We start from the raw sequence: 20471 nt of genomic DNA on the forward strand, positions 1-20471 counted from the left end.
CTCCTCACAGACAGTCACCCGGAGGAAACCCACACAGACACAGGGAGAACACACCACACTCCTCACAGAGAGTCACCCGGAGGAAACCCACGCAGACACAAGGAGAACACACCACACTCCTCACAAGACAGTCACCCGGAGGAAACCCACACAGACACAGGGAGAACACACCACACCCCTCACAGACAGTCACCCGGAGGAAACCCACACAGACACAGGGAGAACACACCACACTCCTCACAGACAGTCACCCGGAGGAAACCCATGCAGACACAGGGAGAACACACCACACTCCTCACAGGCAGTCACCTGGAGGAAACCCACGCAGACACAGGGAGAACACTTTTGTAACTTTTTAAAGATACATTTACACAGTTTGTACCTTTAGTGAACAATAAGGTACCTGTACAGGACCTTTTTTCTGACCAAAAGCTTCTCTTGGCTCTGGCAACTGAAACTAGCTCAGAAGGATCGGACTTGTTGGTCCTAAAAAGGAGGTGGATGGAGAGCAAGGTGGGTGGCTGGGCTTTAAATAGAAGCAGCACTGACTGTCAGGGCGTTTTCCCGAGAATCTGAAACTTTTGTTATAAAACATTCATTATAAACGACTGCGTAACACAGAGAATCGTCCAGGATCAGATTCCCATAAGTTAGTGGTCGATAATCACAGGCAAAGAGAAAACAGCAATTAGAACGACGGGTGTAGAGTGTTGTGTATTAACACAGAAAAGAAATACAGACTGCTCTTGCTCTGTTTAATGTGGTTTAAAGCCCAGCCTTCATCCTCATCCTCTGGGATTTGCGAGGACAAGCTTAATTTCTCGCGGTGTGAGGAATCTGCACCTGAACACAAATACTTTATTATTTTTGTCTCCAGGAATGTAGAGGAATCTGTGCCCTCCTGATACTAATAAAGTAACAATGAGAGCAGTTTGAGGTTCAGCTGCCCACAGACTTCATGCCTCCCAACCCACAGTCCAGTTCCTGTCCTATTTATTACATCAGCGACATATAAAAATAGTGCATTGTGCTGAGGAGTTTTTATAGTTGCTAATCGTGAGGGTCGAGACACAGTAACGTGTGAATGTGTTTGTGGGCTTGGCACATACACACAAACATTTCACACAGTCTCCATTGTTTTGCGTAGGAAACAGACTGGCATGTTATCTCAGAGATCACTGTAAACAAAGGCATGGAAGAAGCCAAATACAATGGGCTTGTTCAAACTCTTTTAGTGGTATTTGGGTTCCTTGAGTAAATACCAAGGAGTCAATGTGGGAAGAACTGGCCGGTTCCTACAGAGAATGAACTCTTCCTCTGGACGTGGTCCTTTGATGAGAACTATGGGAAATTGTTTGTAGCAACATTTCAGAGGGAGCTTTTGTTTTGGAGTTTGTTACCTTTTTAGAATAAGTCCAAACTTATAAAAGTTTATACATGATTTAGGCTGTGAATGCAGGATTTTAATCAGTTATAAGACTTAAAAAGTGCAACGGTGTCCTGCAGTTAACGCACTTCTATCTAAAGAGTTAAACCTCAAACCTCTGGATGCTTACCTTTCTTTGTCTTCTCCATCAGTTGATGTTAACCCTGTGGGCTCCAAGTTTAACCACTTAACTTCAGATAGAACCTAATGACTCTGTAAGGAATGTGGTGTGTTCTCTCTGTGTCTGCGTGGGTTTCCTCTGGGTGACTGTCTGTGAGGAGTGTGGTGTGTTCTCCCTGTGTCTGCATGGGTTTCCTCCGGGTGACTGTCTGTGAGGAGTGTGGTGTGTTCTCTCTGTGTCTGCGTGGGTTTCCTCCAGGTGACTGTCTGTGAGGAGTGTGGTGTGTTCTCCCTGTGTCTGCATGGGTTTCCTCCGGGTGACTGTCTGTGAGGAGTGCGGTGTGTTCTCCCTGTGTCTGCGTGGGTTTCCTCTGGGTGACTGTCTGTGAGGAGTGTGGTGTGTTCGCCCTGTGTCTGCGTGGGTTTCCTCCGGGTGACTGTCTGTGAGGAGTGTGGTGTGTTCTCCCTGTGTCTGCATGGGTTTCCTCCGGGTGACTGTCTGTGAGGAGTGTGGTGTGTTCTCTCTGTGTCTGCGTGGGTTTCCTCCAGGTGACTGTCTGTGAGGAGTGTGGTGTGTTCTCCCTGTGTCTGCATGGGTTTCCTCCGGGTGACTGTCTGTGAGGAGTGCGGTGTGTTCTCCCTGTGTCTGCGTGGGTTTCCTCTGGGTGACTGTCTGTGAGGAGTGTGGTGTGTTCGCCCTGTGTCTGCGTGGGTTTCCTCCGGGTGACTGTCTGTGAGGAGTGTGGTGTGTTCTCTCTGTGTCTGCGTGGGTTTCCTCCAGGTGACTGTCTGTGAGGAGTGTGGTGTGTTCTCCCTGTGTCTGCGTGGGTTTCCTCTGGGTGACTGTCTGTGAGGAGTGTGATGTGTTCTCTCTGTGTCTGAGTGGGTTTCCTCCGGGTGACTGTCTGTGAGGAGTGTGGTGTGTTCTCTCTGTGTCTGCATGGGTTTCCTCCGGGTGACTGTCTGTGAGGAGTGCGGTGTGTTCTCCCTGTGTCTGCGTGGGTTTCCTCTGGGTGACTGTCTGTGAGGAGTGTGATGTGTTCTCTCTGTGTCTGAGTGGGTTTCCTCCGGGTGACTGTCTGTGAGGAGTGTGGTGTGTTCGCCCTGTGTCTGCGTGGGTTTCCTCCGGGTGACTGTCTGTGAGGAGTGTGGTGTGTTCTCCGTGTCTGCATGGGTTTCCTCCGGGTGACTGTCTGTGAGGAGTGTGGTGTGTTCTCCCTGTGTCTGCATGGGTTTCCTCCGGGTGACTGTCTGTGAGGAGTGTGGTGTGTTCTCCCTGTGTCTGCATGGGTTTCCTCCGGGTGCTCTGTTTTCCTCCCACATTCCAAAACACACGTTGGTAGGTGGATTGGAGACTCAGAAGTGTCCGTAGGTGTGAGTGTGTGAGTGAATGTGAGGGTGTGTTGCCCTGTGAAGGACTGGCGCCCCCTCCAGAGTGTGTTCCCGCCTTGTGCCCAATGATTCCACATAGACTCTGGACGCACTGCCGCCCTGAACTCGATAAGGGTTACAGACAATGAATGAATGAACAATGTATGGAATGAAGACATTTACTGAGAATTGTTTTGTTTTGGTGTCTTTCATGCAATGATCCTGAATTCCCAGTTCCCAAAGTGCCTTCCTGTTTTATATGGAATGTCTTTTTTTGCCAAAGCTAATTCCTTTATGATGCTGTTTCAGATGTAAATATGTCTGAGTCCAACACAGATCCAGTCTTTGATATAGCAGGGGGGTACAGCAGTGGGATAGAGCAGGGCAATAAATCATGATGATAAAGCAGTGGGATATAGGAGGGTGACATAGCTGTGTGATATAGAAGTTCAGTACAGTAGAGTCGTAGAGCAGTGGGATATAGCAGGGTGATATAGACCTGTTCTAAAAGTAAAAATCCCATTCATAATCACCATATGGATTTAGATTTTTACCTGTATAATATTTTTATCCAGGAAATGTAGACTTGAGCAGCAGATACAACATATCATCACCTCACTAGTTAAAGGAACCCTATGTAATATTTTTTGCCTTAAAATTACAGCTTCAAAATCATTGGGATGCTTCACAGAGCTGTAATAAGGAGAACAGAGCCTCTGTCGTTGCAACTTTAGGCTCAGCTCTGCAGAAATTGGACTATGTAACTCGTGGAGAAGGGTAGAAAACCAGCCCCCCATTGATTTCAGTAGAGTACTTCAAAAATTAATTACAGTAGGGGGAGCCCCAGGTGCTAAAACCCCAAATCTTACCTAGTGTTCCTTTAAAGCCATGAATCAGTCTCATCATTGTTTTTTGAAAATTTGCACTGTATTCCCCCATTCCTACATTACCCATAATGCTCAAAGACAGTAATGTTACCATGGAGATTTAAACCATTACCATCATCTAGCAAACTAAGAAGAATCCAGATTAACAGTGAAATTGCAGTCCTTTATGTGCATTAACCTACAATAATGTGGTGCTGGCCATGGACATTTGTAAAGCCTGGGCCCGTTGGGACTCAAGAAGTGTGTCTTATGTGCTTTCGCTCCAGTTGCTTGTCATATTCGGACATGTTGTGGTTGATAATGGTGTGTTTAGATACATATTTATGCTACACTGTGTTTACATGTGTTTATTTAGCATAACAAAGCCCACCGCTAACGTAGTCCAGCAAGACGTGTGCTGTGTAAATATATGAAGGAATTCACCATCTCTGTGAGGCGAGTGGGGATTGTGCTGTTCTCAGCATTAGAGAAGCCCAAATCCCTCTGTGTTTCCTACACTGTTGTCAGGGATACGTAAGAGCGCCCTTGAGCAAATATAGCTGTGTCTTCTGATCTCTTCTTTGATGCTTGCTACAATGAATACAATTAATTGGGGTCAAAGGGGACAGCCGTGGCCTTGTGGTTAGGGAACTGGGCTTGTAGCCGGTTCGATCCCCAGAGCTGGCAGGCCATGACTGAAGTGCCCTTGAGCAAGGCACCTAACCCCCAACTGCTCCCTGGGCGCCGTGGCTAGGGCTTGCACATGTGTGCTCACTGCCCCCTAGTGTTCACTAGTGTGTGTGAATGTGTGTTTCACTGCACGGATTGGGTTAAAATATGGAGAACAAATTCCTCTGTGTGGCCAATAAAGTGACTCTAGAGATAAATGCATGATTGGAAAATAGTCTGAAAAGTGTTTGGGAAAATGGGGTGAAAGTGATTGGTTAAAATTATGTGCAGTGCTTTGTGGGATATGTAGTTCATTCCTGTACCTTTGCCTTTTTGTACACATCATTTTCACATCATTTTTTGGCTTTGAGTTCATCTGTGTTATGTCATGATTTATCTGCGAGCTGATTGGTTCATGTGCGAGTTTGTTTTATCTTTTACTTCTGGAATCATAGCCACTGAGAAAAGTGGGCTGTCACTGTGTTGTAGGAAGATGGTTGTTGCAGGGTGATACCGCAGTGTGCTGCAGAAGTGACTGGGTCTGCGCTGGAGGAAATTCCAGTGTAGATTCCAGAGCAGATCAGAGTTGGACAGATGCAGAAGTCGGTTGCTTTGTGATGTGACTCCCAAAACTACACGACCCCACCTCCGTGCCGACAAACTATTAACGAGGTTTTGCCAGAAGTAAACATCTGCTTATTGTTAAATCACAAACATAAGCACGAGGAGTTTGCTGAACCTCACTGGGACTGACACTAACGTGAACCAGGCTCTGTGGGCAGATGAGACAAAAACAGGGATAAAAGAGGGAAAAAGTCATGGTCAGAATGAATCCCCAGTTTAAAACAGGGTGCGTGACATAATTTCCATCAACCGCAAGGTTAATACCACTGACAGGTGACATGAAAAACGTTCATTATCTCATTAGAGTGGCCACTGTAGGGGGGTGGGAAAATATGAGGCACTGAATGAAGTGTAATATTGTGGTGGTCGTAGTGTTTTGGTCAGAGCGCCCCTCCAGGCCTTGTGGGGTGTAGCTATTTCAGAGGTCTGTTAAATAGGGGTCAAAATGAGGGAAATAAACAAATGTGATTGAAGCAACACTAGGTAAAATTTGGTATTTGCGCTCCTGGGCTCCCCCCTACAGTCACAGAGTGTAATTCACTTTTACAGCACTGTCCTGAAATCAAGTGTTGGGGTTGTTTCCTGTCTGCCTCCAAAGTTTAAAGAGTGCGGTTTCTGCAGTGCTGCCCCCAGAGTAGCAAAGACGGAGGCTCTTTTCTGTCAATTACAGCTAAGTGAAGCATCACAATGATTTTGAAGCTGAAATCTTAAGGTAAAAATACTACCTAGTGTTGCTTTAATCGTGAGTAACTACAAAAGATGATGCAATTTAGCATGGCTAATGATTTGAATCATTTAAACCCCTGATAAAATTGTAATAGTTCAGTTGTTCTGTTTATATTTTGCACGTCTTGGTTCTGGACACGTTGCCATAGAGCAGCAGTCAAGTGTGAACACTGAATGCATTTGAATTGTTTTTTCTTTCATTTTTGACAGCCCAGAGAAGTGGGGTTGTGTGTGTGTGTTTTTTTTTTTTTTTTATCACCAAGGGTGATCCGTCATGGCGGTGAGCTGGGCACGCTTCCTGGAATGTCCCAGACAGCGGTATCGCTTTCCATCGCGGACTGCTGGCCGCCTACACACGCTGCTTATATGTTCACACTCTGCCAAGCTCCTTCTCCCCTGAGACTCTGCGAGGTCAGGGATCTGTGGGGTTTAGAAACGTGTGCTGGGCTTTCTGACCACAGACACACGCTTTCGTCTCCCCAGACGGACCTGTGTCCCTCGCCTCAGCTTACTAAATAAGCATCACTGTCAGTGGGCTGGAGTCCGGGACACACCACTGATGACTGTTCAGTCTCTGCTCACCCTTCACTTTAGGGAAAGAAAAGTAGAGGCACTTTCTGCAGTAAAGGAGGAAAAACTCCTATTAATAGCCTTCATTTAAGAAGAAATGAAGGATGAGCTGGTAATGCCATATAACGTTGGTACTTCAACAGCTGTGCCTTTCTCTGTGCTTCTATCGCTGTTGCTCTCCTAGCAGTCATTCATTTATTGTTTGTAACCCTTATCCAGTTCAGGGTCGCGGTGGTCCAGAGCCTACCTGAAATCACTGGGCGCAAGGCGGGAACACACCCTGGAGGGGGCGCCAGTCCTTCACAGGGCAACACACACACATTCACTCACACACTCACACCTACGAACACTTTTGAGTCGCCAATCCACCTACCAACGTGTGTTTTGGACCGTGGGAAGAAACTGGAGCACCCGGAGGAAACCCACGCGGACACAGAGAGAACACACCACACTCCTCACAGACAGTCACCCGGAGGAAACCCACGCAGACACAGAGAAAACACACCACACTCCTCACAGACAGTCACCCGGAGGAAACCCACGCAGACACAGGGAGAACACACCACACTCCTCACAGACAGTCACCCGGAGGAAACCCACGCAGACACAGGGAGAACACACCACACTCCTCACAGACAGTCACCTGGAGGAAACCCACGCAGACACAGAGAGAGCACACCACACTCTTCACAGACAGTCACCCGGAGCAGGAATCAAACCCACAACCTCCAGGTCCCTGGAGCTGCGTGACTGCGACACCTACCTGCTGTGCCACGGTGCCACCCCTCTCCCAGCATATGATACGATTTTAACCTCATATTATTGTAGCCATAACTGATCTTACTTTCCCCAATTTCGGGAACAGAGAACACAGGCATTAAAGTGTGAGCCGGGAGCTTTCCAGCAGTCCTTTATTCTTGTGCATTTTCTCACAGACTCAGCAAACACCTAAAAGCTTCCTCTCTGCCAACCGCTGGCTGTAGGGAAACTCAGGGTTTATATGTACGCAGAGGGAACAAGGCACAGGTGTGCACACAAAGCCCCTTACCTGCCCACTCTAACTCGACCTGTCACTGTAATTACATTATCAGCTTATCGTGTAATATATGGATATTTCCCCAGTAACTTTTGCTGACCTCAGTATTACATAAGGATAAACGTCAGCGGTATTTTAGCACTCGCTCTGTTCTGTTCTGTTCTCTGGTTTTCCCTTGTCCCTCTGTTCTGGGGCCAGTAGGTTGATTTGTTTGAAAAGAATGGTTTTATTTTAGTTATGTTTTATTTATTTAGGATATTTAAATATTTATATATTCCAGCATCTGAATATTCTTAATAAATGTAGTTTTTGCCATAATTTAAATGCTCTTTAAAGGGATGTAATTGCATTACACACACACACACACACACAAACACACACACATATATATATATAGCATCACTAAGAAATCACACTCCAAATATATTATTTTTCAGGAGAGATTTACACAATCATTAGTTGATATATTATTTCTGGAGTGCCTTTTAAAATGTAGTTGCCACAACACCAGAGACTTCAGTTGTGTTTTGTGAGTGTGTGCATGTGTTTGCTGGTTTATTCAGACACACTGGCAACACTTACCATGACAGGAAACTTTATAAATAAGAAAAAGACATGTTCCACATTGGTGGTGGTTTTGCCACTTGTTCCCTGTAACCATCCAAACACACACAATGTTCACAAACAAAGCCGATCTAACAAGCTCCTCATGTCACAGAGCAGACAGCCTGCACGACTCCAGACTCTAGTCTTCACTGTTGGGAGAAATGTCAGCACTGAGGCTGTTGCTGTGGTTTTAAAAAGCTGAGAGAACAGATCACGAGTTTAATACGAGATAGTGTCGCTTTAATGGTGAGGTGTCTACCATCATGAGGAGTGTTTGCCCAAAATATGCGGGTGACAACACCCTTAAAAATGGGTGTATTGTGCAAAACATCTTTTTACTGGTCCATATCCATTTATCCTTAGTGAAGGTCCTTCACTGATCAGTGTATGTAACGTGACCCTAACTAAATATTCCCAAGGTCAACCGAGATGCTCCACTGACGTACAGAGCACAACATCTGAGACCTGCTAAAGGATATAATACAGTTCATATTGTGATTCACAGCCATCAACCTGACCCTGCTGTGTCTACCCTTTCAGGTCCCCACTCCCGACCCTGCTCCTCTAAATTCAATCTGTTGTTGTTCATTGGAAAATTGTCGTATTTATTTGATTTAATTGCTAATTGTGATATTCTGACTTTTCTGTTTACATAATGACTCAGCACAGCAACTACAGTTGGTCCTCGACTTACGACGTTGATCCGTTCCTACGTCGCGTCGTAAACCGATTTTCGGTGTAAGTTGGAACATACGTACATACTGTACGTAAATAACATACTGTAAGCACTTATCCTATCCTCGCACCTATCCTCGGTCCCGAGCCGCGTAACCGTGTATTCTTCCGCCGCGCACACCAAACACGAAGTTCACGTTACGACGTTTACGACACAAAACCACTTAAGTCGAAACAAGGCTTTATACAGTAAATGGGAGATGTGTCGTAACCATGAAACATCGTAACTAGGGACTGACGTAAACCGAGGACTTCCTGTACTGTAAGTTTTAATGTTTTTATTATAATTGTTTCCTTTTGCTGATTATACGGATACACTACATTTTTTGCACTTTGTTTGTTTGTGGTAGATTTTTATGCTACATTATTTTATACAATATACAATATTTTATTATATCAGAATCCTGGTAAATTACTGATTTCTTTTGTCACTTCTTTATATTTGAATATTTGAAATGGTTATATTTGTAGTAATTTAAAACATTGTAATAAATAAAACTTTTTAATGCTATTAATATATATATATATATATATATATTATATATATATATATATATATATATATATATATATATATATATATATATATATATATATATTTAATTTAATATGATTCATATTAAGATATAATTTATTGTGTTGCCTTCGCGTGTTCCTAAAATTAATAAATGCATTTTTCACCTCTTCAGTGTTTATATCGCCAAAAATATCATTATACCCAAAACACCCTGAAATATCGTGATATTATTTTAGGGCAATATCGCCAACCCCTACTGTGCTGTACAGCAGTTAACATTAATTTAGTGTTTAATTGTCATGTCAGAAACCACAGTAATGCAGATAATAAACATCGGTTTGTCTCGGCGGTTCGAGGTCACGCTGATTCTGTTGATGTCCTTTGATAAATGACGTCTGTGGTATTTTAAATAAACAAGAACAGAGTAGGAATATTATGCTAGAGTTGCAGGCTTTTGTGGAACCTTCACTGCGGGTTTTATCCTCGGGTTATAGACTTAGGTCATAATTTATTATCCTCCAAGCAGAATTCCTTTTTTTGCTGAAGCAAATACAAATGAATTAACACCATCTGTCTTTATTGTAGCAGCAGTGTGTCTCTCTAACACTCAGCGTCAGAATCACTTTTCTGTATGTTACACGTTTTAGGAGTTAGTCGGGGTGATTGTTTACAGGTATGACATGTGACATACAAAGCAAGGACCGCAAGTATACAGACCATTTCAAAATACAAGACTAGATATAACAGAATATAAATAAACATAAAGTATTATCTACAGTACATTGCAGTGGGTTATGTACAATGGTGGAAGATGCCTGGCTGTATAACTGTCTGTGTGGCTGTGTGTGGTGGCAGGAGCCTTCGGAGCCGGACCTAGAGGAGCAGTTGCGTTCGGCCGGCAGCGTGGACGAGCTGATGAAGCTTTTATACCCGAGCTACTGGAACATGGTCAAGTGTCGCTCCAAACGGAGCGAATACAGAGAGCGGCCTGCTACAGAAACACGTACGGAGGAGATGACCTTCGCAGCCGCCTACTTCAACTTTGACATGTTTAAAAGTAAGTGACTTTATCTGCTCTTAATTATTTAATGGATTAATCCATAATCTGTACGGAAACTTATAGTTTCTTGGCTTTTTTTTGTGGAGAGCTTTTACAGAAACTGACCAAAATTGGGAAACTGTTGAAGACTGGACTGTTTTTTGTCTAAAACTTTACAATTAATTACAAATGATTTTGATTTCATTTACAGTTGAAAGTCGCGATTTTTACACGTGCGTTCAAGCAACATGTTTTAGGTTTAAAAATACTGTTTAAAATGATTTTGTGTAACGTATAATTGCATTTCAGAATTCAAACATTCTCCACACTTTTGTCAGTTTTCAGTAACTGCTTTTGTGTCGCATTAAAAATGACAACTGTGATTTTATTCAATTAAAAATAACCTAAAAATGAAGCAGTGTGAAAACAGCAAGTGAAGAGTTTATTGGGCGCTGCAATCGTTCTGAGCTCCATCAGGAGAAAAAGAAGACTGTGATGGATTTGTTCTGTTCTTGGGGATAACATTGTATCCAAAAGCACGTGTGAATTTTGATTTCGTTCGATTTACAGATGGGGATTTCAATGTTGGGGACCCTGAGGTTAACGTATAAATACTTCAATTTTAGGTTAAATTTGATTGAATAAAATTACATTTGTAATTTTTAATTCTATGCAAAACGTACCATAAATGCTACACAAAAACATATCTGTAAACGTGAGAGTGAACTTGCTGTAAGGAGAACTCCTGACCTGGGTGTCTCTGACTAGTTTGTACCCATAAATTAATTCTTTAAAGGAAGTATGTGAAAAATGGGTTTAAGTAAGTTTCCAGTCTGAGAGGAGGAGCATAAAAACTGAAGAACAGATTTAGGGCCTAATTCAAGTACAGTCTTCATAAACGAAGCTCCTGGTCTTAGACGCCTAGCTGTAGTATTTAAAAAGGCCTTGAAGACCCCGTTTAGCCGGATCCAGTGATTTGAAACTCCAGGAGTTTCCACACATCTAAACTGCTAAGAGCCTGTGAAAAGTGATCAATAGCACGGATCAGCTACAGTGTGAAAGATTTGCTCATGACACTTTGCACGACTGCTACATCTAATGCTTCTCGTCTTCCTGTCTGGCTCTCTCATCGTGTAACAGGTATTGAGGCAGAGTGGAGAAAGACCCTGTGCATGCCACGCGAAGTTTGTTTAGATGTGGGGAAAGAGTTTGGGGCAGCCACAAACACCTTCTATAAACCACCCTGCGTGTCTGTCTACAGATGTGGAGGCTGCTGCAACAGCGAGGAGCACCAGTGCATGAACATCACCACCTCCTACATCAGCAAGACGGTGAGTCTCAGTGTGTGTGTGTGTGTGTGTGTGTTTGTGATTCTGTTTACTTGCCCTGCTTTGATTTGTTTGCATCGCTTGACATTTTGTTAGTCCAAATGTAGAAAATGTCATCACAGTAGAGATGACGTTTTCACCCGTGCCCACCTCGTGTTGTTAGATACAAACCACAGCGGCTGGAAGAGTTGCGTAGTTACATATTCTCTGACGAATATTATGTTTTACATTGAAATGTGAAGGTTTTTGTCAAATACAAAGCGTCTGGCTTTTGATGCTTTGCAACAGCGACGCTCTGTTCTAAGTCTCTGGAAACTGTCCACTCTGAGTGTGTTTGTGTGATTAGGTGTGTCCCAGTGAATTCAGGTATGCTCAGTGACCCTGAACATGAAAATGAAGTGCTTACAGTAAATGGATGAATGAATTCATGTATGTGTGTGTGCTTACTCAGCTATATATGAACCAGATCTGAAGTTCACTGTCAGCCTCAAATCTGGATTAAATTCCATTCCTCATCTGCAGACCAGATCCTAGGTGCTGAGCTCTTGAATTCAGGATTGTGTAGTGAATATCAGACGCAGCTCATCTCTAAAAGTGCGAGCAAGTTCGAACATGGCTCTTGCAGTTCCCTGTGTCGTCCGTGCGAAACGTGCTTCTCTGTGCGCTCTGAGATGTGAGGAAAAGCAGAGAATGTGCTGAGAATTTGAGCAGCAATGTGCAGGAGCGACTGAGCGAGTGTTAAACTATGAATTAAGGCGTGCAGGAAAGCAGTTTCTAATACAAAGTGTGAGGATTTGAGGGTTAAAAACTGAATTCAGATGGAAAAACACAATCTTTATAAACACACACAGCCCAGGAACATTGTTTTTGAAGGTTGTGTCAGTGCAGTTAGCCCCTGTAGCATGAGTCTGCTATATATACCTTCCCTGTTTCTGGTTACATTCACAAACCCATCATCTGAATATTCGGGTCTGCGTCAAGGCTGTGGTCCAGAAACAGAGGGTCAAACAATATAAAGTGGGGTCAGCTGGCGGTCAGCTGTTAAGTCCTTACAGCGTTTATCAATGTTCTGTAACATTTGGCTTGCACACACTGGACAGTTTGTTACATACACAACGTTTTGCTTTTGCTAATTTATAGCAGCCATTTTAAATTTGCTATCATTTGTTTACTTGTTAAAAAAACTGATACAATTTTTTTAAAAATCAAAAAAAAAAAAATAAATAAATAAATAAATAAAATAAAATGGATTTCCTAGGACTCTAAACGTTGTCTCGCACAGTGATACGAATTTGTTGTCATTAGATTATGGCCTAAAACAGTCTGGGAAAACTGCCAGTTACTACAATAAAATATCTGGGTTACTACAAGTAACTGACTCAGTACAACAACATCTCTGGATCTTATTTCTTTTCTTTTCTTTTATTTCATTTATCCCTCTCCAAGTTAACGTCCAGTCTTCCCCTGCATCTCAACTGACTCAGTCTTCATTGTGTTATTGGGTCCATGTTACAGACGATTGCACACTCTCTCTTTTTTTTTCCTTTCTCGACACTTGCCAGACACCTGTGTTAAGTTAACCAGTTCACTGCACTACACCTCCAGCGTAGAGAGACAGGCCAGTTAAAACTCAGCTCTGGTTTCATCTGACCTTTGTGTCACCTGCTCCAGACAATCCACAGACCCATCAGACTGTAAATACAGCCCTGACGTTCTTTTATCATCGAGAGCACTGGAGAGGCGCTTTTACTGAGGGAGCCAGTGAAGGCTTAAGAATCGCCTGTCTTGGAAAATCTGTAGCACTGGATAGTGTGTGTGTGTGAGAGAGTGATTAAGTGCTTCCCGGTATTAAAACACTTCTAACTCAACCCCTGTTCACTCCAATGATCTCATTTGTTTGCTTTTCTATTGTTCTTGATTAACAGTAGGAGTTAAGGCCCGTCAGAGAACTCTGGCTTTGTGTCCTCTGCATGTTCACCCCGGCCTGTGTTTCATGTGACTCTGTGGTCTCTAGTCTGTATGTTAGTGAGTTGCAGTGTGTAAGAAGCTCAGAAGGACACTATGTTGGAGAAAAGACAGGAGGAGAAACCCCCAGAATGAGATGGAAGAACCGGATGTCTGGCTCCTCACTGAACTCCTATAACAGAACCATGTAAAGAAGGGGGATTTGGCCAGAGCTGAATCAGGGATTTTGGGCATTGTGAAGGTCCTCACAAGTCTGAGAATTTGTTGTGCTGCCAAATGCATTTGGAGGTGCTGAGCCTCTCCTGACTTGGTACGAAGCCTGCAAGACAGAGTCCTAATCTCTATAGCAGCTCCTGGCATAGGCGATATATGGATTGGGCTAGAGAAGACAATGCATGCTGCCCACCCCAACACACACAAAACACAAACAAACACACACTTACACTCACAATCATTGCAGAAAATATCTATCAAAATATAATTGTTGACATATTAATGTGAAATATATAGGATACACCCATGGTTACTTCAATCAAACCTGGGAATGTTGAAGCATTAAGAGTTCATGTCTAGAAATAAATATGTTTTTTATATAACACTAAAAGTAACTCTGGTTTTACAAAACCTTTACCATAAAACGGATTGTAAATCCTGCTTAAATATATCAGTAATAACGCCTTCACACACATGCCATTCTTGGTCCTCTTTCATTGAAGTTTGCTGAGTGACTGTATTTAAGATGATGTCCCATGTGTCATTGCTAGGACAGCGTAGGGCAACGAAGTTCCTGACAGTTGGGACCCTTTTCAGCTGCCAAATCCGGTCCTGGTGTGATCTGACACAGGGCACCCAATGACCTAGGAATGTCACTGTATAATTACCACACAGAACCCAGGCCAAGAATCTGACATGCATGAGAAACAGGAGGTGGAGGCAGGTTGTAGGGTTAATTAGAGCAGAGGATGGGAGGTGTGGGGAATGAGATTGTGAATGAGGCAGGAGCAGATCAAGCCACTGAGATTAGTCTCGTTCCAGTTCACGTTTCCGCAGTCAAGTTCAGTTCAGGTCTGTAAAGTCATTTTTGAAGGAGGCATGTAGTAATTGAACTCAGGGCAAGTCCCAATGCAGACTTTAAACGAATGTTCATTATTATTATACAGTGGTAATGCTACAGATTAATTTGTGTCATTGGCCTGTGTTTCTGCCTTTGTCATAGTCATAGTCTAAAGCTGAAGATATCTGTTTACTCTTTGGTCAAATTACATTTTTTTCTTGGACATTTCCATGATTTTCCAGAGCTTAGAGTTCTAGTGAGTACATGTGTGAACAGTGCCGCTAATGTACCGGAGTCTCCTGCACACGCTGCACAGATGCTTCCTCATTCTCCACCGTGTGCTTCATGTGAGAAAAAAAAAACTACTCTGCAAAATCTCTGGACCTGATGCTCTGGAGTTTATCTGGAATACCTCCAGAGTAAATACATGAAAACAGCCCAAGACAGCAGATGGCGCCTGCTTTAGGTTCATTTTCATTTGCCTAGGATTCACTGATTAATCACAAATCCACAATTAGATTTGACATTCTTCCTTTTTCTATTCTAGTTGTTCGAGATCACAGTACCCGTGAAACAGCCACCGAAACCGGTCACTATCAGCTTCGCCAACCACACCTCCTGCAGCTGCTTGTCCAAACTGGATGTGTACAGACAACGGCATTCCATCATCCGAAGAGCCCTGCCAGAGTAAGATACAACTCTCCTCTGTTACCTTCTACTCTTTCTTAACCGTACTATACCACTATCACCTTTTTGATACCCCAGAATAACAATAATAATAATATCCTACGCTCTTGGACGCAATGAGGAGAAATTGTTTGATAAAAAATACTAAGCTAATCCCTGGAACTGTTTTGGTGTTTTGCTCAGTGAGTAAGTGTTGAGAGTGGAGGAGGATGAATGTGGCTGCCGGCTTTGGAGGGGATGTGCTGCAGGGTGACGTCTGTATAAGATCAGATTTCACAGCAAGGCTCAATGTATTTACTCTAAACTTGTCAAGTGTGCTTTGGCTCGTCAAGCTCTCCTAGGACTCTGTGAGCTGTGTGTATTTTGGATGCAGAAGAGCTCGATGATGCACAGTAGCCCATACACAATGGATTTACAGACTGGTTGGACTGGTGTGGCCACCCATTGTCCGAGTCACCAGAGAGCTTCCTGCTCATGTGTTACTCCTGGAACTGACTTAAGAGAGAAGCCCCTGTGGGGTGTCAGAATGAAGTTACCATACAGACCTCAGACTTAATGAACTGGAAGAGAGTTATTACAGTGTTAAATGACTCTCTCCTGAATGATGAATTATAGCTTTTGACAAAATGATTTAGGGTTTATTGGGTATTAAATGCTTGCCTCATTTTTCAGTGTTCAGATACCTATCTAATTTTGTCCCAGGTTCACATTAATTCATATTAGGAATGGCTGTCCATATTCACTCCCAGAAAAACTAAATGACTCATGTCCTGACAGATGACAGATTAATTGGAGAACATGATTTTACACAAATAATTGTGTGAACTTCGGTTTAGTTGCACTTTTAGCTCAGAGTATGTAGTGTATCGATGTTCTACAGCCTTGCAATAGCTTTCTAAATATCAGACCCCAGAGAACTGGAGTGCTGTATCTAGTCTGTTCTGCGCACACACACCTACTTTATCTGGATAAACTTCAGAGGAGATGACGCAGCCTGATTAGAGCAGGGAAAACTGAGCTGTTGCCCTCCAGGACTAGACTAGGCCTACACAATACAAAATGATTATGATTTCTAAAACAAGCGTTAGGGCGGCATGGTGGCGTAGCAGGTAGGTGTCGCAGTCACACAGCTCCAGGGGCCTGGAGGTTGTGGGTTCGAGTCCCGCTCCGGGTGACTGTCTGTGAGGAGTGTATTGTTTTCTCCTGGTGTCCTCCGAGTGATTGTCTGTGAGGAGTTTGGTATGTTCTCCCTGTGTCTGCGTGGGTGTCCCCCGGGTGACTGTCTGTGACGACTGCGGTGTGTTCTCCCTGTGTCTGCGTGGGTTTCCTCCGGGTGACTGTCTGTGAGGAGTTTGGTGTGTGGTGTGTTCTCTCTGTGTCTGCATGGGTTTCCTCCGGGTGACTGTCTGTGAGGAGTTTGGTGTGTTCTCCCTGTGTCAGCGTGGGTTTCCTCCGGGTGACTGTCTGTGAGGAGTGTGGTGTGTTCTCCCTGTGTCAGCGTGGGTTTCCTCCGGGTGACTGTCTGTGAGGAGTTTGGTGTGTTCTCCCTGTGTCTGCGTGGGTTTCCTCCCACACTCCAAAAACACATTGGTAGGTTGATTGGCAACCTGAACAGTCACCTGGAATGTGACTTGAACTCACAACATCCAGGTCCCTGGAGCTGTGTTACTGCGACACCTACTTGCTGCGCCACCATGCCGTCCTAGTTCTGATGTCACTAGCCAAAATTAGGATTATTATTATTATTATTTTGTTTTCTTTTAATTTAACCCAGTTGAGAGTTGTGTTATTGTACATTGACTCTATTTAATATAGAAGCTTTAGTTACTGTTTTATTTTATAACAGTAGATAAATGAATAAATAAAAACCTAGAGTCAGTAAGTACTGCATTCACAGAAACACAATAAATCTATAACCGTGTATTATCTGGAGCTATTAGGGAGCTTACAGAGGTTCTGCAGTGTCTGTTTGCTGTCTGCCTCAGCCAGATAAGGCATATCTACATGATATAGTGTTGCAGAGTCCTGAAGTAGGTCTGTTGAGATGCTGTAATATTTTGCAGTGAAGAGAAGCTGTTATGGAAAGGAGAGGGAGAGGTCCACTGTAAATTATTATGAATGCCACATGCACTGCAGACAGAAATACTGACCAATAAGTGAAGAGAACATTCTCACATGGTTTGCAGTGACGCATTTTGGTACCATTTGATTTGTCACTGTGTGAAAACAAACTAAACTAAACGCTCAAAGTCTGAGCAATTGAATCTGACCAGAGCAAACAAACTATAGGTGTGAAAAGTGTGTGTAATATTTAATCAGAAGCAAGAGAAGCACATTTTGAACTGAACCTTTAGGTTTCTGCACCAGTTTTGTACATAAATATAACAGAATATGTTGGTTTTGTGTCTCAAAACTCTCAGTACATTGGGCCCAGATAGTTATCCTCGGGACCTCATGCATACACACATTCTTGAAATACCAGAATCACAAGTGTCACTTTCAATGCTCTTCCCTGGTGTGTAAATGGAAAAGCTTGCTTCGTAGTTTTCCAAGAAAACACAAACAAGGCAGAGCATCTGGTCTAACACATCTCTCTCTCGGCAAACGGGGTCACGGTAATGCATTAAGACAATACACACGTCGTGTGTGAACTAGACTGAGAAACAATAATGCTCTGTTTTATATCCCAAGCCTCCTCCTTTCCTCATCAACGTGCTGTTCCTCGGCAAGCGGTTTCTGAATGTTTATCGTCTTGCGTCTACAATAAGTGTTGAATACTTGCCTTATAGTTTGCTCATTACATGTCGGCGAGCGCAGAAATGACTCCAACACAGAGGAAAGAAATCTGCTTTTGAGTCTTTCATGCTGTTGGAGAAACACTCCATGCCTTTTGGAGGGAAGAGACCCGATCGATCCCACATGGTATGAGAGGAGCCAGCTTTTTCCTTCTCACAGCAGCACTGAAGCGACTTGGAGATGGTGGATAATGGTTTCTATCTCCAGCTCAGACAGTCACCAAATAACCGTGTTTACAGTGGCCTTTTTTTCCCACCACATCAGCATTAGGGGCTGTAGCATTGAGCTCTGAGGTACGCCTTTCTGATTGCAGCGTGTAAGTTGTCGCTGATGAAGCGGGGGCTGACTGAAGAGCTTCCAGAAGCTGTAAACCATTCCAGAGCGAGTTCCTACAGCGACTCTTCAGTACGTTAACCAACTCAGGCCCTGATTAAGACAGTCGCCATTTTTCATTTTGATTAAGTGCCTTATGCAAGACATGAGCACAAACAAGATGACGTTCCAAGTTACACGAGAGCATGAAAAAAAAAATTCCTTCAAATGATACTGGCAATGAATGGCCTCGATTGAGGACTCCATCACTCTCAGCCAACCGCAGGCCCGCCTCAACGGTGGACACAGATTTAATTAAATCCCAGTCCTGCAGATTTAATGCTCTATATTCTGAGCTTCCTATATTGCTCCCTCTAATATTCCTTGTCAGAAAGAGAGTGAGTGAAAGGGAGAGAGCAAAAGAGAGGCTGAAAAAGCAGCACAGGAAAAAAGAGTGAGAGAGAAGAGAAGAAGCATGGTCCCTCAGCGAGGTTCTCCCGTATCCACGCTATGCTTAAGAAGAAGCAGATGTGACTGAGGGGTGAGTGCTGAGCTGTGTGGAAGTGTGTTATGTGTTGTTTTGCTTTGCTGGACACACACATCCTTCTCTTCCCTCATTCCTCTCATACCTTCACACCATTGGGGACAGAGGGATATGTATATATGCTGCAGTTTGTCTGTTGAGCTTCACAATGAAAACCAAATACTGCATTTGTGATATATACAGCGTTTAAATAAAATAAAAGCAGAATACAGTGAGGAGCAAATGTTTTAAATATTATATTTAATTGAAAATAGTACCAAGACAATATTTAAAATATAGAAACACTGTTATTTTGCATTTGACGCCACCAGCTAATTATAAAAATGCTGGGACAGGGTCATGTTTACTGCTGTTTTGTCTTTGAGCATCACTCTGTAAGCATTTGGGAACTGAAGAGACCAATTGCTGTAGTTTTGAAAGTGAACTGTTTTTCCATTTTTTTCTTGTTATAAGATTATAGTTACTCAGCCACTCAGGGTCTTTTTTATAGTTATTCTTATATTTTATAATGCACCAGTTGTTTACAGCTGGTGGCTGGTGTGGATTTTTTTAGCACCTGAACTCTTTTGCTAAGGAGCCATGCTTCTGTAACACATATGGGATGTGGATTAGCCTTGTCTTACTGAAATAAGAAAGGCTTTCCTAGAAAAAGACGTTGTCTTGATGACATTAAATGGTTCCATAACCTGTATCTATCATTCAGCATTAACGGTGCTTCCACAGCATTCCAGTATTTCATTAATAAATGTGATGATTATAACGTAGGTCATCTTTAAAGCAGAGCTGACCAGTGTGTGACCAGTGGAACAGTGTTGGCTCAAGGGAATGTTGAAATTGTTTCTTCAACATATTTAATATTCTTTTTTTCTACTCTGACGCAGTAAATTACCCTCCCACCCCCGCCTCACATAATTTTAATATGACCACCTTGAAGACCCAAAACATTGAAGCAGCACTCACCCCTCCTAGGTCATGGGGGATGGGTCTGGATGGCCATCTAAAATATATATTTCTGACAGGGATTTTCCTCTCTCATACACAGAGAGTAAGAGGATATGACTCTGTTTGGTGCAATTCTATTGTACGATATTGTTCTTTGTTAGTGTATGGTGTGTGTAGCTTGTATTTTTATAATGCTCTCCTCTACTGCTTCACTGCTCTTGGCCCAGGGGCAAGGCCAGATCACTGTCTCTGAGAAGGAGGCCTGGAAAATCTCACCAACACATGTCTGTTTCAGTTTTCCTGTTTATTTGTTGCTTTAAAAACAATACTTTGTTATTGGAACCCAGGTCATGTTTGCACATTTTCTGATTCCTATCTTACCTACTGGAAAGGGTTCTGTTTTGGCCTGTGCCATCAGCTAATGTCTGGGGCACCGTGCCCTGTTATTAGCTGAAGCTGAGGGTGGTCCACTCTTCTCAGCCTCCTCTGCCCTGTGAGGTGCCAGCGAGGCCTTCACGTGAAAGTTTTAGGTCAACAG

General features: G+C 43.2%; 1 protein-coding gene across 1 annotated transcript in view; it reads left to right on the forward strand.

The window, feature by feature from the left end:
• The window catches only part of vegfc (vascular endothelial growth factor c), a 58570-nt gene that overhangs the window by 17597 nt on the left and 20502 nt on the right, over nucleotides 1-20471 (forward strand). Inside the window, exons 2-4 of the mRNA XM_066678385.1 lie at nucleotides 10122-10323; nucleotides 11446-11636; nucleotides 15200-15339. Coding sequence (XP_066534482.1) covers nucleotides 10122-10323; nucleotides 11446-11636; nucleotides 15200-15339 — 533 coding nt within the window. The remainder of the gene's footprint in view (nucleotides 1-10121; nucleotides 10324-11445; nucleotides 11637-15199; nucleotides 15340-20471) is intronic.

This window comes from Hoplias malabaricus, chromosome 8 (genome assembly GCF_029633855.1).
Source record: "Hoplias malabaricus isolate fHopMal1 chromosome 8, fHopMal1.hap1, whole genome shotgun sequence".
Lineage (NCBI taxonomy): Eukaryota > Metazoa > Chordata > Actinopteri > Characiformes > Erythrinidae > Hoplias > Hoplias malabaricus.